Here is a 23009-nt window from a genome sequence, read left to right as displayed (position 1 = left end):
CCAGAAGGCTAGATCGGGGGAATAAATAGAGATAGGACCTAAAGATTTGGGAGGCATTCCTATAATGTAATAAATGAAGCTTTGAGGATAGATAATATTGCTAAAGGAGAGCACTTAAAGGACAAAGAAGGCAAGGCAGAGGTGCGCTGTGTGCAAGGCAGAACAGAATCCAGTGAAGGAGCACGAGAAGCCAGCAGAGAGGCAGGGGGACCAGATCCTTAAATATTACCAAAGTCAGGGGAGGAGAGACAGCCCAGAAAGGGGAGGTGGTCAGCAATATCAAATTATGCAGAGAGGGAATCCCTGGGTGGCGCAGCGGTTTGGTGCCTGCCCTTGGCCCAGGGCGCGATCCTGGAGACCCGGGATCGAATCCCACGTCGGGCTCCTGGTGCATGGAGCCTGCTTCTCCCTCTGCCTGTGTCTCTGCCTCTCTCTCTCTCTCTCTGTGACTATCATTAAAAAATAAAAAATAAATAAAAAATTATGCAGAGAAATAGAAAGCTGGAAAAAAGATTGATATGATGAACTAGCGCATTAGAAAACAGCCTTCCACCGTGCTCTTTCAGGCAGGGCAGGTAGGACAGGAGCCACTGGCCCTGGAGATGAAAGAGAAAAAACGTTAAGAAAAGTTGAGACAGATGTCTGGGGAAAGAAGGAACTTGGGCAACTGCGGAAGGGGATGCCTAGGGCACTGAAGGACTTTCGGGGGCAGGATGGATAAATTATAATCGAGGGATACGACTGGGGACTTGACAAAGGAGGCTTGGAATAACTCGGCGTCGCTGAAGATGAATGACAGAAAACCCACATCATCATTCTCCTGAAATTCTCCAGCATGAATTTTAACAGGCCAGATCTCATAATTATAGAATATCAGAGTTGAAAAGGAATTGAGAAATCTAAGAAAGAATCTAAAATTCTTTCAGGGCAGCCCGGGTGGCTCAGGGGTTTAGCGCCTGCCTTGAGCCCAAGGCATGACCCTGGAGACCCGGGATCGAGCCCCACCTCGGGCTCCCTGCGTGGAGCCTGCTTCTCCCTCTGCCTGGGTCTCTGCCCCTCTCTCTGCGTCTCTCACGAATAAATAAATAAAATCTTTAAAAATAAAACGCCCTTCAGTTCCATCCAGCAAAGAATTATTTGCTAGCAAATGATGTGCCTTGCTTAGAAAAGTGGGTGAGGATGTCAAAGACCCTCAAAATGAAGCGGTCAGCAGAGCATAGGGGACGAGAAAGTGGCTGGGGGTCGGTTTGTCGGGTTTTGTTTTGTACGCAGGCCGCACCCACGATCCGAGGGCAACAGTCGCCCCGGGGCTGACCTTAAACCAAGTGCCGCGCACGTTGGCGAACCTCGCTGTCCCGAGTAGCTTCCCTGACCCGTAGAACACGGCCCGTCTCCTGACTTGTGATCTTTAAATGCTCTGCAGTTTCTCTCTATTGCCCGAGCCGTAACGAGACTTCTACAGGTTTTGCATTTGAAGGTAAAGGAGGCGCTAAGGGAGGGACGCCGAGGCCCCTCCCCTCAGGGGTCGCCCAGAGTTTGGCCCCGCCCACACCTGGCCGGGCGGCGGGCGACGTGGCGCCGGCGCGCAGGTAGCCTTGAGCCGGGACATGCCCATCCGGCCGCCAGGAGGCGCCGCTAAGTCACAGCGGGACGTCGCGGCTCCCAGAGGCCCGGATGTGAGGGGCGGGGCCAGCCCGGTGCGCAGGCGCCCTGAGCGCGCGTTCGGCCAAGATGGCGGCGGTGGAGCACGTTGTGGCCGATGCCGGGGCGTTTCTGCGAGATGCGGCTCTGCAGGTACGGAGAGCCCCGGCCGAGAGGGGCAGCGTCTGGGCTGGCGGCCCCTGACGTAGGGCGGGAGGTCGGGCGGCGCACTGCGTGGCGTGGACGCGCGTGAGCTGGGCGGGCGTCCCCGCAGGACATCGGGAAGAACATCTACACCGTCCGGGATGTGGTGAGCGAGATTCGGGACAAGGCCACTCGGCGGCGGCTCGCCGTCCTGCCCTACGAGCTGCGTTTCAAGGAGCCCTGCCCAGAATACGTGCGCCTGGGTGAGTGCCCCTGCCCCGGGGCTGGCGGCGAAGCGGCGCCCCCGGCCACCCCCTCGGGGCGCGTGGCCTCCGGGAGGTCACGGGGCCAGGGACTCCCCGGGTCAGGAACCCGCCGGGCCCGGCCGGCTACTGACCGCAGGCAGGTCACTTCACCCCCCCGCGGAAGAGCTGATGGTGTTTGCTAGGATTTGGTTGGAGGATGAAATGGAAAAGGCTGTTAGTGCCAGAGCTGCTGGTGCACGGTGAGCGCCCTGTACACTGTAGCCCTGTCTAGAGCTGCTTTTTAGGAAAGGTGAGTGCTACTGTTACAAAGCAGAGTCGTTGCAGAGCCTCCAATAATTTTGTTTCATCGTAGACTACAAGTTATTGACTGAATTTTTCATCCTACTTTGGAATCTGAATATGCTATTAATCCAGATGGTTATTCTAAGAATCAAAGAATTTTAGAGCTGAGAAGAGACCTTCTATTCCGACATAATGAGGAATTCATGAACTCATCAGTTGCAAACATGATCTCAGTGACTTTTTTTTAAGGATAAATACAGTTTTTTAAAAAATTTAATACATTTATTCATGAGACACAGAGAGAGAGGCCGAGACACAGGCAGAGGGAGAAGCAGGCTCCATGCAGGGAGCCCGAGGTGGGACTCGATCCCGGGACTCCAGGATCATGTGTAACCAAAGGCAGGCACACAACCACTGAGCCACCCAGGTGTCCCTTTCAGTGACTTTCTAGTAATCTGTGCTAGATAAAGATGTCATAGTCAACCTAACTAGAGTGAATTTTAATGATAGAGAATACAAATGTCTCAACAGTGAGTAGAAAAGCATAAGGACATGGACGAAAGTTTTTTTTTGTTTGTTTTTGTTTTTTTTTTTATTTATGATAGTCACACAGAGAGAGAGAGCGAGGCAGAGACATAGGCAGAGGGAGAAGCAGACTCCATGCACCGGGAGCCCAACGTGGGATTTGATCCCGGGTCTCCAGGATCGCGCCCTGGGCCAAAGGCAGGCGCCAAACCGCTGCGCCACCCAGGGATCCCTGGACGAAAGTATTAAGAGGATTTCTGGGATATTGATCCTGAGTTCTTTTCAGTCTCTTTGGTTATCTATGGTTATAAGTCTTGTTTCTAATGCGATTTGGGACCCTCTTTACAGTGACTGAGTTTTCAAAGAAAACTGGAGATTATCCCAGCCTTTCTGCCACAGATATCCAAGTGCTGGCACTCACCTATCAATTAGAAGCAGAGTTTGTTGGGGTGTCACACCTAAAACGAGAACCAGAAAAGGTAAGTCAGGAAGATTATTGGTTTTCTTCCAACTTTATTTCAGAAACTATCAGATACACAGAAGTGGAGGGAATAAATAGTATGATGGACCCCGTGTTCCCATTACTATGTCTCCACACTTATGTCATGATCTGTCAGGTTTCATTTCTACTGACCCCAGCCCTGAGTATTTTGAACTCAGACACTGTATTTCTTTCTTTCTTTTTTTTTTTTTTTTTTTTTTAAGATTTATTTATTTATTCATGGGAGACACACAGAGGCAGAGACACAGGCAGAGGGAGAAGCAGGCTTCCCACAGGGAACCCGAAGCAGGACTCCATCTCGGATCCCGGGATCATGCCCTAAGCCCAAGGCAGACACTTAACCACTGAGCCACCCAGGTGTCCCTTTTTTTTTTTTTTTTTTTTTTTCTTTTAAGTAAGTTCTTTGTGGGGCTTAAACTCACACCCTGAGATAAGAGTCTCATGCTTTACTCACTTTGCCAGCCAGGTGCCCCAGGAGTTAGATATTTTGTATCAGAAGCTTTAAAACATCTATCTTTATTTTTTTTTTTTTTAATTTTTTTTTTTTTTTTAATTTTTATTTATTTATGATAGTCACAGAGAGAGAAAGAGAGGCAGAGACACAGGCAGAGAGAAGCAGGCTCCATGTACCGGGAGCCTGATGTGGGAATCGATCCTGGGTCTCCAGGATCGTGCCCTAGGCCAAAGGCAGGCACCAAACCGCTGCGCCACCCAGGGATCCCAAAACATCTATCTTTAAAGAATAATACTGTATCTTTTGATCCAGCAGTTTTACTCTTAGGCATTGATCCTAAGTATAAAACTTAGGTGGAAGAAGAACCAGAAGAACCCGATATATGCAAGTTTAGAAATAATGGGGCAGCCTGGGTGGCTCAGCGGTTTAGCGCCACCTTCAGCCCAGGGTGTGATCCTGGACACCCGGGACCAAGTCCCACGTCGGGCTCCGCGCATGAAGCCTGCTTCTCCCTCTGCCTATGTCTTTGCCCCTCTCTCTCTCTCTCTCTCTCTCTCTCTCTGTGTGTGTGTGTCTCTCATGAATAAATAAAATCTTTAAAAAATAATAATAATGTGTTCATCAGAGCTTTATTTATGAAGACAAAAAAAAAGAAATGTTTTAAAGTGCTTATTTGGCACTAGTGGAATCACTGAATAATTATTTTTGTTTCCCAATTTTCAGTAACCATTGGGAAAGTGTTTTTTCTGTTTATTTTACTTACTCTTCCATACTGAATTTTCAAACCGTATTTTTCTGCTTAGGGTTGGCACTTTTTTCTTTTCTTTTTAAAGGTTAAAGTGAGCTCATCAAGTCAGCACCCAGAAACTCCTCTATACATTTCTGGTTTCCATCTGCCTTCAAAGGTAATGCCTTAGACAGGCCATGCTCTCATGCCCTCTTCTGCTACATGTCCCATCTCCACAAATTCTTTACAGTGAGCTATATTTATCCAGGCTAATTTCTAGTTAGTCCAGCCCTGTCTGATCCAACTTCTCTGTCATTGCATCTATAATGCTCTCAATCAAAAGAATAAAATTATTATTCTTTTAACCTCAGCCTAAACCCCCACGAGAAACAGTACAATGTGGACATCCAGCTGCTGAGCCTGAGAACCTAGAATTCAGTTCCTTCATGTTCTGGAGAAACCCTTTGCCTAATATTGATCGTGAACTGCAGGAGCTGCTGGTAAGGCCTTGATTTATGATCTCCTGGTGACAACATGCCAGTGTCTTCCTGCTGTTCCTGTGGGGCTAGGAATTTGAGAATTCTGTTGTTTCAGCTTGACAAAGGTGATGATGTTCCAAGTGAGGAAGATGAGGAAGGAGAGAATGGATTTGAAGAAAGTAAAGACGAGGATAGTGATGATGACGGGGGTGGATGGATAACACCCAGCAACATCAAGCAGATCCAGCGGGAGTTGGAGCAGTGTGCCGTCCCGAAGGGTGTGCGGGTTGGCTGTGTGACTACAGACTTTGCCATGCAGGTGGGTGGATGGGCGTTGGCTGGCCCTAGGCTCTATTTTATAACTTCTCGTGGGCAGGGATCCCTCTGAGGTTTGGGGATATGTACAGCTCTACCTTGTGATACTACTTTTCCTGGTTCTAGAAACTTTACCTGTGCTCTTTAATTATTTGTAGTTTAGGTTGGAGAGTAGAGAATCAAGGTAGTGACAAAATATCATGTGTTAAGTTTCTAATGTTTACCATTCATGGTCTCTGGATGGTTTTCCGTACCTTCCATGCTTAGGAACTTAGAAAAAGTAGAGGTTTCCAGCTCTGAAAAGAGTGTATTTGCCTTTGACAAGATAAATGTCTTTGTTAAGAGCCCTGGGGCAGCCCTGGTGGTGGTTTGGCGCCACCTTCAGCCTGGGGTGTGATCCTGGAGACCCTGGATCGAGTCCCGCGTCAGGCTTCCTGTATGGCACCTGCTTCTCCCTCTGCCTGTGTCTCTGCCTCTCTGTGTGTATCTGTTATGAATAAATAAATAAATAATTTTTTAAAAACGAGAGGGGGCCCTGGCGGAAGACCTGGACCCTTGAAAGACCAGAGAAAACTAGGTCTTCGTCCTTGTTACCTGTCTTGAGAGGCACCCTCAGCTCACTTTCCCTTAGCAGAAGTCCTTTATGAAGCAAACCAGCCTTTGTGAAGCCCTTTAACAGTGACTATACAGATGTCAAAAGAGAATTTGGTCTTGCTGACTTTATTTGTGCTTTAACTTGTTGGTTGCAGAATGTTCTGCTTCAGATGGGGCTGCACGTGCTGGCGGTGAATGGCATGCTGATCCGTGAGGCCCGGAGCTACATCCTGCGCTGCCACGGCTGTTTCAAGTACGTAGCTGATCATCTGGACCCACTGCCTCTCTGTTGAACTCTTGTCTTTCTGTCCCGTCTGTCAATTTTCTGAAGGAGAACCTTGTTTGTGGGTTTTCCTCTGCCTTGTCTTTCAGAGGCAGCTAGGTTCTGTCCCCACCAGAGCGCTAAAACCTCTGGACAGAGGTCACCTGATCGCCTATCTTATCTTAGTCGTAGGATTAAAGGTGTGGGTTATGAGCAAAGAACCCCCATCATTTAACCTATGTACTAAAATGTTTATGGATGAAATGATGCCTGGGATTTGCTCTGAGATAATACTCAGGTGGGAAGAGTAGGTTGTGGTAGAGATGGAACAGGGTGGCCATCAACTGATGGTTGTTGAAGTGGAGTGAGGGGCCCATGGGGGTTCATTGTGCTCTTTGGTTTTTGTTTTGTTTTTTTTTTTTTAAATGGGATGGATTCAGATCGTACAGGGTCAGATCCAGATTTTGTCTCGCAGTAGCTTTTCAGAAGTTGGTGAACTTCTTAGTGCTTCAGATTTTTCTTAGGTAAATTGAAAAAGCTGATAGTTTATAGGAGTGTGTATCTGGAACATAGGAAGTTGTCCGCTCAGGTGAACTGTTAGTTCATGGATCATGCCCTTCTCTTCCATTTCTCTTCTGGCTCTTGAGTTGGTTCTTGTAGTGGGGGCTGGTGTTCAGCGGGCAGGCCCCAGGGTCCTGGAGACCTACTTGGAGCAGAAGACCCTGTACTGCAGTCTTGCTGGTGGAGCATGGCCCTGTGATCTTAACGCTATGGTGGCTTACAACCTTTCCGTAGCTTCGGTCTAGATTTCGTAGCCATCATGTCAATCATCTTGCGGAACCTTTCAGTGCAGAGGCCCGCATGGAAGTTTCTGAAGCAGCAAGGTGCCTCCTTAGGTCCCTAAGGGCTTTCCCACTGAGGGTAAAGTTGCCTAAATGGACCATTGCTCCCCTGTCGGCTTCAAAACAACCAGTCACTCATGGCACGGGGGCCCTGCCCCAGCACCAGCCTCTGTACGCCTGCTTCCGGAAACCCCATTTCCTCCAATGCCCTTTGTTACAAAACGCCAAGTTCCCCCAAATGGACACTCACTCTTAGCAGCTCTTAGAAATGTTCTCCATTCTTGTGAGATGAGCCCCAATGACTGGACGGTTTCTTACACAGGATAATTAGTTCCTAGTGTCTGTCGAGAGGCGCTTGGTTTACTCTCAGAGACTTGCCGGTAAAGGATTCGGCTCCTCAGGAGATTCACAGCTCATCTCCTGACCACGGGGAATTGAGGGAGAATTCCTCAAGGACAGGTATCAACCCTGCCACTTAGTCCTTGGCAGTGGCAGATTTTCCTGTCCAAGATCCCCTGTTGGGGCTCAAGTGGGTAGGAGAGAGGGGAGGCCTCAGGGCCAGCCCTCCACACCCACACCCACCCAACGAGCCGCTGGTCAGTGTTTCCTGTGTGACTCATTAGGACATCCTGGGTACTTCTGGAGCCACCTCCTGGCTCAATACCCTGGCTGACATTGCAGCGCACGATGTGGGAAGTGAGTAACAATGCCCCTTGGCTAGGTATGGTGATGTTAAGAGCATTGGTTGTGAACCCAGGTTCCTTGGGCTTGCATTTACCAAATACTGGCTCTGTGACCTTGAGCAAGCTACCTTACCTGCCTCAGCTTCCCCGTCTATAGGATGGACATAATGGCAGCTCCATAGGATTGCTTTGATGTCAAACTTGTGGAATAATGCCTAACAGTTCAGTAAGTCTTCATTACCAGTGTAACGACATTCTGCTCAGTTTTCACGTGCGCTGATTTGCTGCCTGCGTCATTTCATGTGCCGTTTCCCGTGGAGCATGTGGCGGCAGCTTGCTTGTAGCAGCAGCGTGAGGCCGAGCGGCCGTGGTCTCTGGCGTGTTAGGGGGCTCCTGGGCCTTCCCCATTCTCTTGTTGTCCTCCTCCTCTGACACCCTGACTCACCTTGTACTCTGGGGACGGGGCTTGCCGCCTGTGGCCTCAGTGCAGAGCTTTGCCTTTTGTGTCTCCAGGACAACATCTGACATGAGCCGAGTGTTCTGTTCCCATTGTGGAAACAAGACCCTGAAGAAGGTGTCTGTGACTGTCAGCGATGATGGAAGCCTCCACATGCACTTCTCCCGCAACCCGAAGGTGCTCAACCCGCGGGGCCTCCGGGTGAGTCGCAGATCTCCCCGTCCCCTGGCAGCCGTGGGGGAGATCAGCCGTGGGGGAGATCAGAGATAAGCTTGGCATTTAAACATCCCGGTTGTTCCTTGAACATGGTCTTACTTTCTGGCTCTCTGCTCTTCTAATGCTGTCCCTGCCCTGGCATCAGCCACTTCTCTCTGGAGCTCTCATTCCATAGGGAAAATGGTTTTTTGAAGCAAAGAGCTGAGCACAGGGTGGGCGGGTGGGCTCATTGCCCTAGGGAGTCAGAGATTTCTCAGCCCACAGCGGACAGAGTTTGTAAGTGTAAGCGAACATACATAAATATGCACGGGAGTATCTTCTATTACGTGTCTGAGTCTTAAAATGAGTTAAGTTCCATCTCAACCGAGCAAAGTTCATCCTACCCCTCCCTTTTATCTTTACACCACTTTCCATGATTACTTGCTCAGTCCTACAGTACCTGTTTCAGAATAACTAAACCCCCACCACTGAAAATGGCACCTGCTTGCCAGAGTTCTGTGTCTGGAGGTAACTCCGTTGTCGGCCGAGGGTGTGTAGTGACTCCGTGATGTTCTCTGCCTGCATCCAGAACCATCAGGGTGCTTGACGTTAACAGGATTGGGCTTGTTTGGATAGGGTGCCCCATCCTCATGGCCTTTCCTCATCTTGTTTGCAGTATTCCCTTCCCACTCCCAAAGGGGGCAAATACGCCATCAACCCCCATCTGACCGAGGACCAGCGCTTCCCTCAGCTGAGACTCTCCCGAAAGGCCAGACAGAAAACAGACGTGTTTGCCCCTGACTACATCGCGGGGGTGTCTCCCTTTGCCGAGAATGACATCTCCAGCCGGTCAGCCACCCTGCAGATCCGAGACAACGCCTTGGGAGCGGGCAGGAGGCGGTTAAATCCTAATGCTTCCAGAAAGAAGTTTGTAAAGAAAAGGTGAATTGCAAGCTCCATGGGCAGACAGGATTGCCGCTGCAGCTGCTGGCACCTCAGGTGCCTCATTTCTCCAGCTGTTGGACTCCAGGGCCGTCTGGTGGAAACAGTAGGCCTGGCTTAGGCAGTGCTGCTTCCTGACACCTGGGGTGGGCCGGGTGGGGTCCCAGGTGGAACGGGGCCATCCCTTGGCCTCTGAGCATCCAGAGACTGGGATTCCTGCCGTATTGAGGGGAGCTTGATGAAAGCAGACAGAAAGGTGCCATAGAGCATATCTTCAGCATTCAAAGAAAGGAACTTCCAGCTGGTGATATTTTTCTAATAAATGTGGTTATAAGCTTCTGTGCCTTTGTATCAAGTTGGCAAACGTCTGCTTCGTAATTTGAAGGCTAACACGTAAGCTCTATACTCAAGTATGAAGCATTTATATTTTCATTTTTTTTACAGGAAGATACACTAAATTTGTTATAATAAAACTAGGAAGTGCTATTTTTTCTTTTTTTAAAACCAGTTAAGGGGTGCCTGGGTGGCTCAGTTGGTTACATGTCTGTCTTTGGCTCAGGTCATAAGCCCAGGGTCCTGGGATCGAGCCCCACATCAGGCTCCCTGCTCAGCAGGGAGTCTGCTTCTCCCTCTGCCCACTGTTCCCCTGCTTATGTATGCATGCACACATGCTTTCTCTCTCTGTTAAGTAAATAAAATCTTTTTTAAAAAACATTTTGGCAGCCCTGGTGGCTCAGCGGTTTAGCGCTGCCTTTAGCCCGGAGTCTGATCCTGGAGACATGGGATCGAGTCCTGCGTCGGGTTCCCTGCATGGAGCCCGCTTCTCCCTCTGCCTGTGTCTCTGCCTCTCTCTCTCTCTCTCTCATGAATAAATAAAATAAGTAAATAAACTTGGGCAGCCTGGGTAGCTCAGCAGTTTAGTGCCACCTTCAGCCCAGGGTGTGATCCTGAAGACCCGGGATCGGGTCCCAGGTCAGGTTCCCTGCATGGGGCCTGCTTCTCCCTCTGCCTGTGTCTCTGCCTCTCTCTCTGTGTGTGTCTCTCTCATAAATAAATAAAAATCTTTAAAAGAAAAAAACTTAAGCATTTCAGTCATTCAAGAAAGTTCAGTATAGTAAACTACAGACTTTGACCTAGATTCACTCTTATTAAGATTTTATTTATTCATGAGAGACACAGAGAGAGAGAGGCAGAGACACAGGCAGAGGGAGAAGCAGGCTCCATGCAGGGAGCCAGACATGGGACTCCATCCCTGGTCTCTAGGATCACACCCTGGGCCACAGGCAGCACTAAACCGCTGCGCCACTAGGGCTGCCCTCCCAGTTCTGAACACCGTTTTTTAAAGATGTGAGCCACCTGAGTGGTTCAGTCATTTTAAACATCTACCTTTGGCTCAGGTCATGATCCCAGGGTCTTGGGATCAAGGCCCGTGTCGGCAGGGAGTCTCCTTTCTCCCTCTACCCCTGCACCCCGCTCATGCTCTCTCTCTCACTCTCTCACTGTTTCTCAAATAAAAACCTTTATAAATAAATAAAATGTCCCTCCATTTGGGTTTGACAGATTACATAACCCCAAGAAATTTCAGAGGAAACGCTTTGGGCAGGAATGTTACATGAGTGATAGGTTGACCCGGTGTCCTGCTAAGTGTTAACTTTGATTACTTGGGATATGAACCTGAGCACAAGATTTTTTTCCAAGTTCTTCATATTGACAATATAAACACAAAGTACAAAGAGTTTGTGTGTGTGTGTGTGCATGTGTGTATGTATGTGTGTATATATAGTAATCTTCAGAAGCTCCTTAATTAGGTTTTTTTTCTTACATGATTAATCCATTTCTCATATAGTTAAATTGAACTTAAAACAAAAACATTGGAACCCCTGGGTGGCTCAGTGGTTGAGCGTCTGCCTTCAGCTCAGGGTGATCCCGGGGTCCTGGGATCGAGTCTCACATCAGGCTCCCTGCATGGAGCCTGCGTCTCCCTCTGCCTGTGTCTCTGCCTCTCTCTCTGTGTCTCTCATGAATAAATAAATAAAATCTTTAAAAAAATAAAAATAAAAAGATTCTGTTTTTATTTTTTTTTTGAAAGATTTATTTATTTATTCATGAGAGACACAGAGAGAGGCAGAGACACAGGCAGAGGGAGAAGCATGCTCCATGCAGGGAGCCTGATGTGGGACTCGATCCCGGGACTCCAGGATCACACCCCGGGCCAAAGGCAGGCGCCAAACCGCTGAGCCACCCAGGGATCCCCAAGATTCTGTTTTTAAGTAATCTCTACGCTCAGTGTGGGACTTGAATTCACAACCCTGAAATCAAGAGTTTCATGTCCCACTGACCAAGCAGCCAGGTGCCCAAACTTTTCTGACACTAAGTAGTAGGGTGTTTAGCTGGCTCAGTAGAGCATGTGACTTGATCTTGGGGTTGTTGGTTTGAGCCCCACTGGAAATCACTCCCCATCCATTCATAGAGATCTTCCTTATTCTTTATCACTCCATGATGGAAGCTACCCATTCGCACTTCATCATGTTAGAGGCTCTGGGTTGAGTATATAATCCGTGTTCATCTATTTACTGGGTAGGACATTGCTACGAGGTGTGGGTGCTGTGAACCCCAGCACTCATCCTCTACATGAGATTAAATGCCTTCAAGTCACATACCTTGCGAGTGTCTAGGCCAAGGTTTCAGCTTAGTCCATCTTTTATGCAACAAATGGACCAGTGGAGACCACAGGAAACAGGGTGAACGCTGGCTCCCCTGCCCTCCACCTCTGTGAGACTCACTGGGGTTGCCAGCTGATTGGCTGTGGACACAGCTCCAGTCCAGGGTGCTGGGGGAGAGGGGGGGTCAGGGCGAGAGCCTGTGAGAATCCCTTTCTCTTTCTCCTCATACTATCAGACTTACAGAAAAGTAGGGGATACTGTAACACCCTGTGTCCAATGCAGAGGCCGATTTTAGGCAACCAACTTGAACAATGGAAGCCTGAGTCAGGTAGAAGGACCCATAGGGACCCTTCGACACCCCCACTGCTACGTAGAAGCAGGCCCATCAGACAACCCACCTCAAAATATCCCTAAGTCCTAGCTGACCAAGGAGTTACTTACACCTGGTACCAAACAAAGGAAGTTCTTTACGTTCCCATACCTCCTCACCTCCCTCCAACCACAGCCCCCACCGACGCCTCTTGGCACACCGTCCCTTGGCTTGCTCTTCCGCCTGCCGCTCCCTGTGGTAGATTCCGTGAACTATCTCCTTTGTTCTGCCTTGGGTGGATTCCTTCTCCGCCCCTGCTGCGGGCCTCCACCCATCTGGTCACCCCACATTTGGTGGCTTCCCATCCAATTGGGAGACCCCCACACCCAATACCTAGGCTTGTCAACTTTTCGCTTTTCACCACGTTTACTTCAAATCAAGAAAAAACATTCCAGAGAACAAAAACTTCGATTTGTAAAGAAGAAAAAGCTCACCTTTGTTGCAACTCTAGGGCAGCATGGAGTATTAAGGTGAGGCGCTCTGGAGATGGCAGTGGGCCCTGCTGAGTCAGCGAAGCACTGGTCCACACATCCTGTGAACAGCTTCCTGAGGCAAGGAAGAAAATTTCCAGAAAAAATTTCACCAGCCAGAACTAGTCCTATGGCCTCACCCAACCAAACAGGACCAAGAAATGCAATCCCAATCAATGGCCGGAAGGTAGGATGTTCAAAATACTTGGTGAACAGCATTAGTGACAACCACATATTGTAGAGATGCATACAAGTGGCTTTGGAATAAACTCGTGAGCAAGAACAATATGAGAGATTGTAAGTACGCGCATAGCAAGTTAATTCCAGCATTTAGGTCCTGAGGACTTGAAGCTTAATTAAAGATTGTATTCATTTATTCATGAAAGACACAGAGAGAGAGAGAGAGAGAGGCAGAGACAAAGGCAGAAGCAGGCTCCATGCAGGGAGCCCGATATGGGACTCGATCCCAGAACCTCGGGATCACACACTGAGCCAAAGGCAGACGCTCAATTGCTGAGCCACCCAGGCGTCCCAGACTTGAGGTTTTAAAAGCTTAAGAACTCTTATGTTATCCTTGAGAAAGTTTTGATTGCTAGTTCACGACTCTTGAAATTCATATTTAATCCAAATCCTACTGGCAATCTTGAGTAACATTTCAATAAGGTGATAATTCTGAGACAGGGAAACTGAAGGACTTCATAAAAATCTGCTTTTTGCTCCTTTTCCTGCTTCCGTTCTCACCAGGACCTGCACCTCCAACCCGCTTTACACATGCCTCAGGATGTCCTCCTTGTAAGGCACGAGGGGTTCATGATTTCTTTGGAATAGATAACACGTAAGGAAGGGCCGGGCGAGGAGGACTCGAGGACACCCTCATATGCGTATTCCAGACCACTGGAGCTACACATCTCGATGCCAAGACCCTGTGGCTCCAACTGAGCCCTCGTCTTTGTGCAAACAGGTTCCTGGATGCCTGAGGGGACTTGTATACCAGACCACACTCCTCCATAAAAACCTCCAGACCCCAAAGATGAGACTTGTGCTCCTTTCCTTTCTGAGTCTGCTACACACTCGGTCTGTATCTGTTCTTCCTAGGTCTTCAATAAGCTCTGCTGCCTCACATTTGATTTCTATCCTGCATGAAGCCAAGGGCCCTCTTGGCTAGTTCTGCAGGACCCCCTAGGGGCCCCCAGATCAAGTGTGCCGGCATCAGTTCTCTACTGCTCTCTTCCTTAATACAAGATACAGTCAACAGCAGTGTTTGTGACATTTCCAAATCACCCCCCAGGGAAGAGTACCACTGTCCCAGGGTAGAGTCCCACCCCCGGGGTAGAGTACCACTGTAATCCACCATCAAGCATCAAATGCAAAACTGAGACATTTGGAAGAATAGCTCCCCAAATTTACTATTTTCACCCCGATACGTGTGAACAGGGAGATAGCTAGGGTGGAAATAATTTCCCTGTCGGGATCACTGTATGTTCAGATGTTTGAAGGTCAATGCTCATTAATGCAACCTTTCTGCATTATTAACACCACAATGAGGCTGTAATTCTGTGACCCATGATGACACAGAGGTGTGGTGTACGTTTACTGTAGTGTAGAAATGAGTTGTTCACATGTCTGCAAACTTGGGAAGGGGTGGGGCTTATCTTTCTACACCTTTCGTGAAGCTCATTGCCTGGATCTTGAATGATGTTTTAATAAATGCTTGTAGAACTGAATGCGTGACTCACACTAGTCTGGACAAAATAATCAAGAGACAGGGAATGCTTTTCCCTAACTTCTGTTTTCTTTTAAGATTTTATTTATCTATTCATGAGAGACACAGAGAGAGAGGCAGAGAAACGGGCAGAGGGAGAAGCAGGTTCCTGCAGGGAGCCCGTCGTGGGACTCGATCCCGGGACTCCAGGACCACGACCTGGGCCAAGGCAGCCGCTCAACCCCTGAGCCCCCCGGGCGCCCTACTTTCCCCTAACTTTTCTTGTAGTTTGCTCTCGGAAATTTCCTGATCTCTGACGGCATTTGTGCAAGAGCTCAGGAATTACCAGTGGGGGTGGAACAGGAAGGATCAAGCATTGAAAACGGGGTCCCTTCTAGACGTTGAACTCTGTGACCGGACACCAGAACTCAATTTGCTGTATCAGCTAAAATCGCTCACAACACACGCGGGCCAGGTCCAGAGAAATTTCAGTTCCAGCGGGCCGGGCCGAAGCCCCAGAGAGAACGGCCTCGTCTGCCAAAGGTCCCGGGGAGCACGCAGACGTCTAGCAGGACGGTGGGGGCCCGGGCACCGGCGATCGCCGCAGTGGGACAGCGCGGAGGAGGCCCCCGTCCGGTCAGTAATCCCCTAATAGCAAAGACCTGTGCCCTCCCTGCAGGGATCCTGGGCTGGTAGCCACGGAACGGCGGAAGACAACAGGTGCCCAGGTCCCCACGCAGGCCCCTGGGGCCCTGAGCTACTGTACGAGCTGTCACCCACAGCAAGGGGGATTTAGGGACTCCTTATGCAAAACAGGAGGCACCCTGTGGAGGCAGTGCCTTAGTAGGTGACTAATGAGGCTGTTTGTGTTCTTTCATCAGGAGGATGGGGGACCCCTGAGGTTTCTCCTACTTCTGCATTTTATTTTTAGATAATGAAGACCATCCACAAGCTTTCTGCAGCTCCAGGGTGCTGGCCGCTCCCTGGTGCTGTGGGGGAGACCTTGAGGACGTGGTTTTCTCTCGACACACAATGCCTGGTACACACATACACTAGGGACAGGCCTGCTCCCAGAACCCCATGGGAACTGTACAGTTTTCAAACTGACAGCAAATTAAAGCTGGAGGGACTTTTAAGGCAACGCAGCTGAAACCGATTTTGTTACAGATGCGAACAGAGCTCCAAGAGAAGGGCATTTGCAGCTGATCTGGAGCTGGGGTCCAGAATTCTGACTCTGGGGCGCCTGGGTGGCTCAGGGGCCAAGCATTTGTCTTTAGCTCAGGGTCCTGGGATCAAGTCCCACGTCGGGCTCCCGACATGGGGCCTGCTTCTCCCTCTGTCTGTGTCTCTGTCTCTCTCTGTGTGTCTCTCATGAATGAATAAATAAAATATTTTAAATAAATAAATAAATAAATAAATAAATAAATAAATAAATAAATAAAACCATTAAAAAAATTCTCACCCTAACTCTGAAAGCAGGTGGGGGTTGGAAGCTGCCTCTGCAGTCTGAGGGCCTGAGTTCAAATTCTAAACCCCACCACTGACTAGCTGTCGAGCCAGGGACAAGCCGTATTACCACTTGGTTCATCAGTTTCACTATCTCTCAAATGGGGGTTTTATTCCCTACCTCACATCATACACAAAAATTACTGCAAAGTAGGTCACAGACCTAAACATGAGAGCTAAAACTATAAAACTCACAGAAAAAAAAAAACCTTGTAAGTATACATCTTGGGTTAGGCAATGATTTCTTAGATATGACACCAAAGCAGAAATGATAAAAGAATCATAAGTTATGAAGTTAGACTTCATCAAAATTTAAAACTTATAGGGTGGCTCAGTTGGTTAAGTGTCTGCCTTCGGTTTGGGTCACGATCTCAGGGTCCTGGGATAGAGACCCCACACGGGGCTCCTTGCTCAGCAGAGTCAGCTTCTCCTTCTGCCTCTGCCGCTCTCCCCGCCCCTTCCTTTGCTTGTGCTCTCTGCCCTCTCTCTCAAATAAATACGATCTTTTAAAAAATTAATAACTTACATGATTTAAAAGACACCATTGAGAAAATTAAAAAGCAACCGAAAGAATGGGAGAAAGTATTTGCAAGTCATGTATCTAATAAGGAACTTCTATAAAGGAGGTTGGTAAAGTTGGTAAACTTTAGTTGGTAGAGTGCATGACTCTTGATCTGGGGGTTGTGAGTTCAAGTCCCATGCTGAGTATAAGAGCTAAAAAAAAAAGGAAATTTGCATAAAGAACCCTTACAACTCTGAAGGGCATTTGCAGCTGATATGGAGCTGAACATTCGTCTTTAGCTCAGGGTGTGATCCCAGGGTCCTGGGATCGAGTCCCACATCGGGCTCCCTTCGGGGAACCTGGTTCTCCTTCTGCCTGTGTCTCTGCCTCTTTCTGTGTGTCTCGTGAATAAATAAAATCTTAAAAAAAAAAGAAACCTTAAAACTCAATAATCAAAAAGACAACCCAATTTTTTAAATGTGGACAGAAACAGAATAAACATTTTCCCAAAGAAGATATGTACATGTCCAAGAATTACATGAAAAGATATTCTGTATCACTAGTCATTAGGAAAATGCAATTCAGAACCCCAGTGAGCTAGCACCTCACACACACACTAGGATAGCTATAATACACGAGACAGGGGATAGCATGTGGTGGTGAGAAGAAATTATAACACTCATGCTTTGCTGGCAGGAATGTAAAATACTGCAGCTACTTGGAAAACAGTTTAGCGGTTTCTCAGATGTTAAACACAGTGTGTAACCAGCAATTCTCTTCCTTGATACCCACCCAAGAGAAATGAAAACCCATGTCCATGCAAAAACTTATACACAGTAGATTATTCATAATAACCAAAGGTGGTAACAACCCAAATGCCCATCAACTGATGGTGGGTAAACAAAACATGGTTCATCCATACAATGGAATATTATTCGGTCATAAAAAGAAATGGAGTATTGATATTTGCTCCTACATGGATGAACCTTGAAAACACTATGTTAAGTGAAAAAAGATAGTTACAAAAGACTATCTAATGTACACTGTTTCCATGAGGTGCCTGGGCTGGGCAAATCCATAGAAACAGAATGCAGGTTAGTGGTTACCTAGGGCCAAAGGGTGGAGGACAGGCAGGAGAAACGGAGAGTGGATTGCTAATGGGTTTCTTTGGGGATTAATGAAAATGTTCTAAAATCAGATTACTGTGACCATTGCAAAACAATACATATATTAAAAGCTGTTATACTGTCCCTTTTAAATAGGTGAGTTTCATATCTTGTATATCTCAAACTTATTTTTATTTATTATTTTAAAAAATATTTTATTAATTTGACAGAGAGAGAGAGAGAACATGCAAGCAGGGGAGCAGCAGGCAGAGGGAGAAGCAGGCTCCCCATGGAGTAGGGAGCCCGATGCGGGGCTCAATCCCAGCACCCTGGGGTCATGACCCAAGCTGAAGGTAGCCACTTAACCCGCTGAGCCACCCAGGTGCCCCATCCAGTCTTTTTTTAAAATGAGAATTATAATAGCACTTCCCTCAAAGTGCAGTGTGCAGGATTAGCATGAGTTAATACATGTAAGTGTATTCAGAACAGGTCTTCAGTAAATTAGCGATCATTACTTCCTATTCTGTGGGGGAAAAGGAATAAATTCTGTTGACTTTTCTTACACGAAGGGATAATAAAGTTAGAAGAATCGTCCACTGTCAAGTATAGCGTAACATATTCTGATGATTTAGAAAAGCATGAATTAATACAATGTGGTTTCCGCAGTAGGACCTAACTTCAGGTAAAAGTACAGAATAAGGTCATATTGGCGTTATCCTTGCAATATTCATCTAGATAAAATGTCACAACACTGGGAATAAAAACACCTCGGGTACTTACAGGGAAAAAGGCAGGTCCCATTCAAGTGGATATCAGATTCTCCAGCAGAGCCATAAAATCCTACACCCCACCAAGCAGTCAGATATGCAATGTATCCAAAAAAACTACCTTCCTTTTATCCTTTCTTAGCAAACCAGCAGAGAATGCGATCTGGGAGGTGGGTGGCGAGAGAGTAAAGCAAAGAGGAATACGTGGACTCCAACACAAAAGGGCGGTGAGAAAGAAGCCCGGGAAGATGGCTTTGCAGCCAACCTCAGAGTGTGATCAGTCCAGAGTGAAATAGAGGACTGCCAGGACTTTTCCCAGAAGAACACAAGTGGTAAACCTGAGGAGTCTGACCAAGTGAAAAACAGCACTTATGGGGTGCTTATTTGTGTTTTGCAATTTTTAAAAGATTTTATTTTATTTTTAAAGATTTTAACATTTATTTTATAGAACGAGCATGCATGGAGGGAGGGGCAGAGGGAGAGAGGAAGCAGAGTCTCCACTGAATAGCCTGACACCAGGTTCAATCCCATGACACCAAGATCATCACCTGAGCCAAAATCAAGAGTCAGATGCTTAACCAACTGAGCCACCCAGGTGCCCCAAGATTTTATTTTTAAGTAATCTCTACACTCAACGTGGGGCTCAAACTCACAACCCCAAGATCAAGAGCTGTACTCTCCACCAACTGAGCCAAACAGGCACCTCTGCTTTTCACAATTTCGGTGGAAGGTTTGAGAACAAGTATAGTGCTTATGGTGTAGAAAACTAATGAGGAAAAAGAGGCAATTATTAACTCTAGGAAAATAAGTTGTAGAAGAAAATAAAATCCTAATTCACTACTTGGCTCATTGTCATAATGGCATAAACCCTAAATATTGAGTTAGCCAAAAATTTTTTGTATTTTACTTTTTTTAAAGATTTAATTTATTTATTTGAGAAAAAGAGAGAGTGGGATCAGGGGGAGAGGCAGAGAGAGAGGGAGAAGCAGACTCCCCACTGGGCAGGGAGTCTACGTACAGCTCCGTCCTAGAACCTGGGATCACAGCCTGAGCCGAGGACAGACACTTAAGCAACGGGGAGACTGGAAGGAGCAAAGGTGGCAGACAATATCAAAGTGCTAGTCCTCCTCTTTATATCAAGCCAACAGACAAAGTCTTAAAAGAATCCTAAAACAGGACACTACTAAGAAATATGGCATACCACAAAGCATCAGCAAAAATAGTTTGGGAGGGACGCCTGGGTGGTTCAGTTGTTGAGCATCTGCCTGTGGCCTGGGTCATGGTCCCAGGATCCTGGGATCCAGTCCTGCATCAGGCGGAGCCTGCTTCTCCCTCTGCCTATGTCTCTGCCTCTCTGGATCGCTCATGAATACATACATACAAACATACATACATAAAATCGCTAAATAAAAATACTTTGGGAAAGAGGACTCAAGTTAGGAAGCATAGAATGGGGGACTACTGTTTATCATAAGCTATTTAACTTTTTAAATTCTATTCCATATTATACTCCATACCAGAAAGTTCCATTTTGTTGGTCACTGTTGGCTCCTGTTAACGTGCCAGTGAGGTAGAGGAGGAGCAGCTCCGTCATTAAGGGGCATCTGGGAAGCCAAGGCCACAACAGTGACGGGCACAGGCTGAGCTCTGAGAGGCTCCTGGAGCACCCAGCAGGTGACCATCGGAAGCCTGCGCTTAGGTTAGGCTGGTCTTGGAATGAATTAGACTGACTCGAGGTCCCCCATCAACCTTGAGGACATTTCCTTGTGACAACAGACACCGCAGAACCTACAAAATCCCCAACCCTGAGAGAAGCTAAATGATGGATATTCATTAAGTATCTAGATCATTTCCAAATAAGACAAACTCTGGAGGGGCGCCTGGGGGGTCAGGGGGTTAAGGATCGGACTCTTGGTTTCTGCTCAGGTCCCGAACTCAGGGGCATCAGATCCGGCCCAGCGTCCAGCTCCACGCTCAGCACAGAGTCTGTTTGTCCCTGTCCCTCTGCTCACCCCCACCTTTAATAAATAAATAAGGTAAAATATGGAAACATTAATTACTGAATGTAAGTCCATACACTTTTGGCTCCCTTTTACAGATGAACCAAAGGTATGTAGGCCTGTTAGTAGGTAACATCTTGTTGCCACACTGAAAACTTTACTGTGAGGGAGACTATACCTCTAGAAATTGTAAAACGTATTCGTGCTTGGGTGGCTCGGTGAGTTGGGCATCTGCCTCCAGCTGGGGTCATGGTCTCGGGGTCCTAGGGTCCAACCTCACATTGGGCTCCTCTCCCTCTCCCTCTGTCCCTCCCTCCCCGTCCCCCACTCATGCACACTCTTTCTCTCAAAAAATAAAATAAATAAATACTTTTTAAACGTGTTCATAAATCTACCAGTCCACAGAATGCTAGTGTAACCAACAGTCCACGGTTGCTTCCTTCTTGGTTTTCCTTAGAAATAAAGGATTCTAGGGGCGCCTGGGTGGCTCAGTCATGATCCCGGCGTCCTGGGATCGAGTCTCGCATCAGGCTCCCCATGGGGAGTCTGCTTCTCCCTCTGCCTGTGTCTCTGCCTCTCTCTGTCTCTCTCATGAATAAATAAATAAAATCTTTATTAAAAAAAAGAGAAAGGATTCTAACTGATTTATGTAATTAAAACTTATTACAGCTGTTATGGCAATTTTTTGAGTGATTCCTCAAAAAATTAGAAATGGAACCACCACCTGACCCGGCAACCCCACTTCTATCTGAAGGAACTGAAGTCAGCACCTCAAAGGGACCCCTGCACACCAGGCTCAGGGCCGCCTTCTTCACAGTAGCCGCGCTATGGAAACAACGTGTCTGTCAACAGGTGGGTGGATAAAGAAGACACATGCACAAAGGGTATTAACCAGACGTGAGAAAGGAGATCCTGCCAGTTTTGACAAGATGGATGGATCCTAAAGGCATTATGCTAGACAGAATGAGGCCGAGAGACAGAAGGACAAGTCCTATATGGTATCACTTACGTGTGGAGTCTTTAAAAAAAGAAAAAATTGACCTTGTGAGCACCAGAGTAGAATGGTGGTTAGCAGGGGGTGGGGGGAGGGGGCTGGGGAGCTGTTCCTTAAGGTACAGACTTATAACCAGGAGATCAACAGGTTCTGGATCTAATGGCAACAGGGTGGCTGAAGTCAACAATATCACATTACAGAGTAATAAGTTACTAAGATACTAAATCTTAGCTGCTCCCAACACAAAAAGGAAATGATAAAAAAAAAAAAAAAGAAATGATAAATGTGCGACTTGGGAAAGAAGTCGGCTAATGCAACAATCATATTGTGAAATCAATATGTAACAATCATATTGTGATACAGAAATGTACCAAACCAACGGACACTGTAAACTTACACAGTGATATGTGTCAATTATATCTCAATTTAAAAAAAAACATTTGGGGCACCTGGCTGGCTCAGCCACTGGTGCAGGTGACTCTTGATCTCGGGGTCATGGTTTCAAGCCCCACATAGGGTTTGCAGATAACTTAAAAAATAAAATCTTAAAAAAAAAAAAAAAACAGCCTTAAAAATATTTATTTTGATTACTGAGTTTTTTTAGTGCCCCCTAAGTTTTGGAAACCCTACCCAGAAGGGTGTAGTTCCCAGCTCCTTTCCCTCTGAATTTTCTTAGTTATTATCTCTAATTTTTCTGATGTTTGCACTTTGAAGTTCTTTTTTTCCTTCCCCCTCAAAGATATTACAGGTTGAGTTGCAAACAACTGCCATACAGCAAGTCATATGAATTTTTTGGTTTCCTGATGCATATAAAAATTGTTTACCCCACACTTGTCTATTAAGTGTGCAATAGCATTATGTCCAACAATTACGTACCTGAATGTAAAGATACCTCAATGTTAAAAAAAAAACCTCATCATCTGAGTTTTCAGTGAGTTATAATCACTGATCACTGTACCAAATACAATGAAAAGGTTTGAAATACTGCAAGAATTACCAAAATCTGACAGACACAAAACGAGCAGATGCGGCTGGAACCCGGGTGCCCGTGGATGTGTTCAATGCAGGGTTGCCACAAACTTTCAATTTATTTTAAAAAAAAAAAAAAAAAAAAAAAAAAAGCCGTACTTGCAAAGCACGATCAAAGGAGCCCAGTGAAAGCCATAGGAGGAAGGCGTCGCCGCAGTTTCCCCCCAGGAGACCCGACCCCGGGGTGCGGTGGTCTCGGCCTTCCCACGGGCGCCCCTGCCCCGGGCTGCTCCCCCGGCGCCCCCTCCGAGAGCAGGCCGGGCTGGGGACGGGCACCCGCGGGGCCCAGGGTGCCGCCGAGCAGGACGCGGTTCCCGGATCCCCGTCCCGAGCCGAGACCTCAGGCCCAGGCCGCGGCTCCGAGTCACCGTGACTCAGCGAGTCCGAGGCTGCCCCCCCCCCCCCCCCCCCCCCATCTCGTGCGAAGGCCCTTCCCGGCGGAGACACCGACACCCGGGCGCGGCCGCCGCTCCCCGCCTCTTCCTGGAGGCCCGGGCGCCCCGCACCGCCGGGTGGCCCCCCCGCGCCCCCGCGCCCCCGGCCCCCGGCCCCCTTCTCACACATCGGGGCCCCCCAGCCCGCGGTCCCCG

The 23009-nt window shown here is 47.7% G+C and overlaps 1 protein-coding gene and 1 long non-coding RNA gene across 2 annotated transcripts; one reads left to right on the top strand and one right to left on the bottom strand.

Annotated features, from left to right (window-relative positions):
- Nucleotides 1-1635: 1635 nt before the first annotated feature.
- On the top strand, nucleotides 1636-9649 carry NOB1 (NIN1 (RPN12) binding protein 1 homolog). Its single transcript, XM_072816878.1, has 9 exons — nucleotides 1636-1794; nucleotides 1916-2048; nucleotides 3207-3337; nucleotides 4648-4719; nucleotides 4913-5041; nucleotides 5136-5339; nucleotides 6085-6182; nucleotides 8230-8374; nucleotides 9045-9649. The coding sequence occupies exons 1-9, from the start codon at nucleotides 1732-1734 to the stop codon at nucleotides 9312-9314; spliced, it is 1245 nt and encodes a 414-aa protein (XP_072672979.1). The 5' UTR covers nucleotides 1636-1731; the 3' UTR covers nucleotides 9315-9649.
- A 1841-nt stretch (nucleotides 9650-11490) lies between these two features.
- On the bottom strand, nucleotides 11491-22785 carry LOC140628027 (uncharacterized). Its single transcript, XR_012026471.1, has 3 exons — nucleotides 22519-22785; nucleotides 12778-12889; nucleotides 11491-12140 (listed from the first exon to the last, which is right to left on the bottom strand). It is a non-coding gene; the product is annotated as an uncharacterized lncRNA (long non-coding RNA).
- Nucleotides 22786-23009: the final 224 nt, after the last annotated feature.

Source organism: Canis lupus, chromosome 3, assembly GCF_048164855.1.
Source record: "Canis lupus baileyi chromosome 3, mCanLup2.hap1, whole genome shotgun sequence".
In the NCBI taxonomy this organism is placed as follows: Eukaryota; Metazoa; Chordata; class Mammalia; order Carnivora; family Canidae; genus Canis; species Canis lupus.
This window is presented reverse-complemented; position numbering and strand designations above follow the sequence as displayed.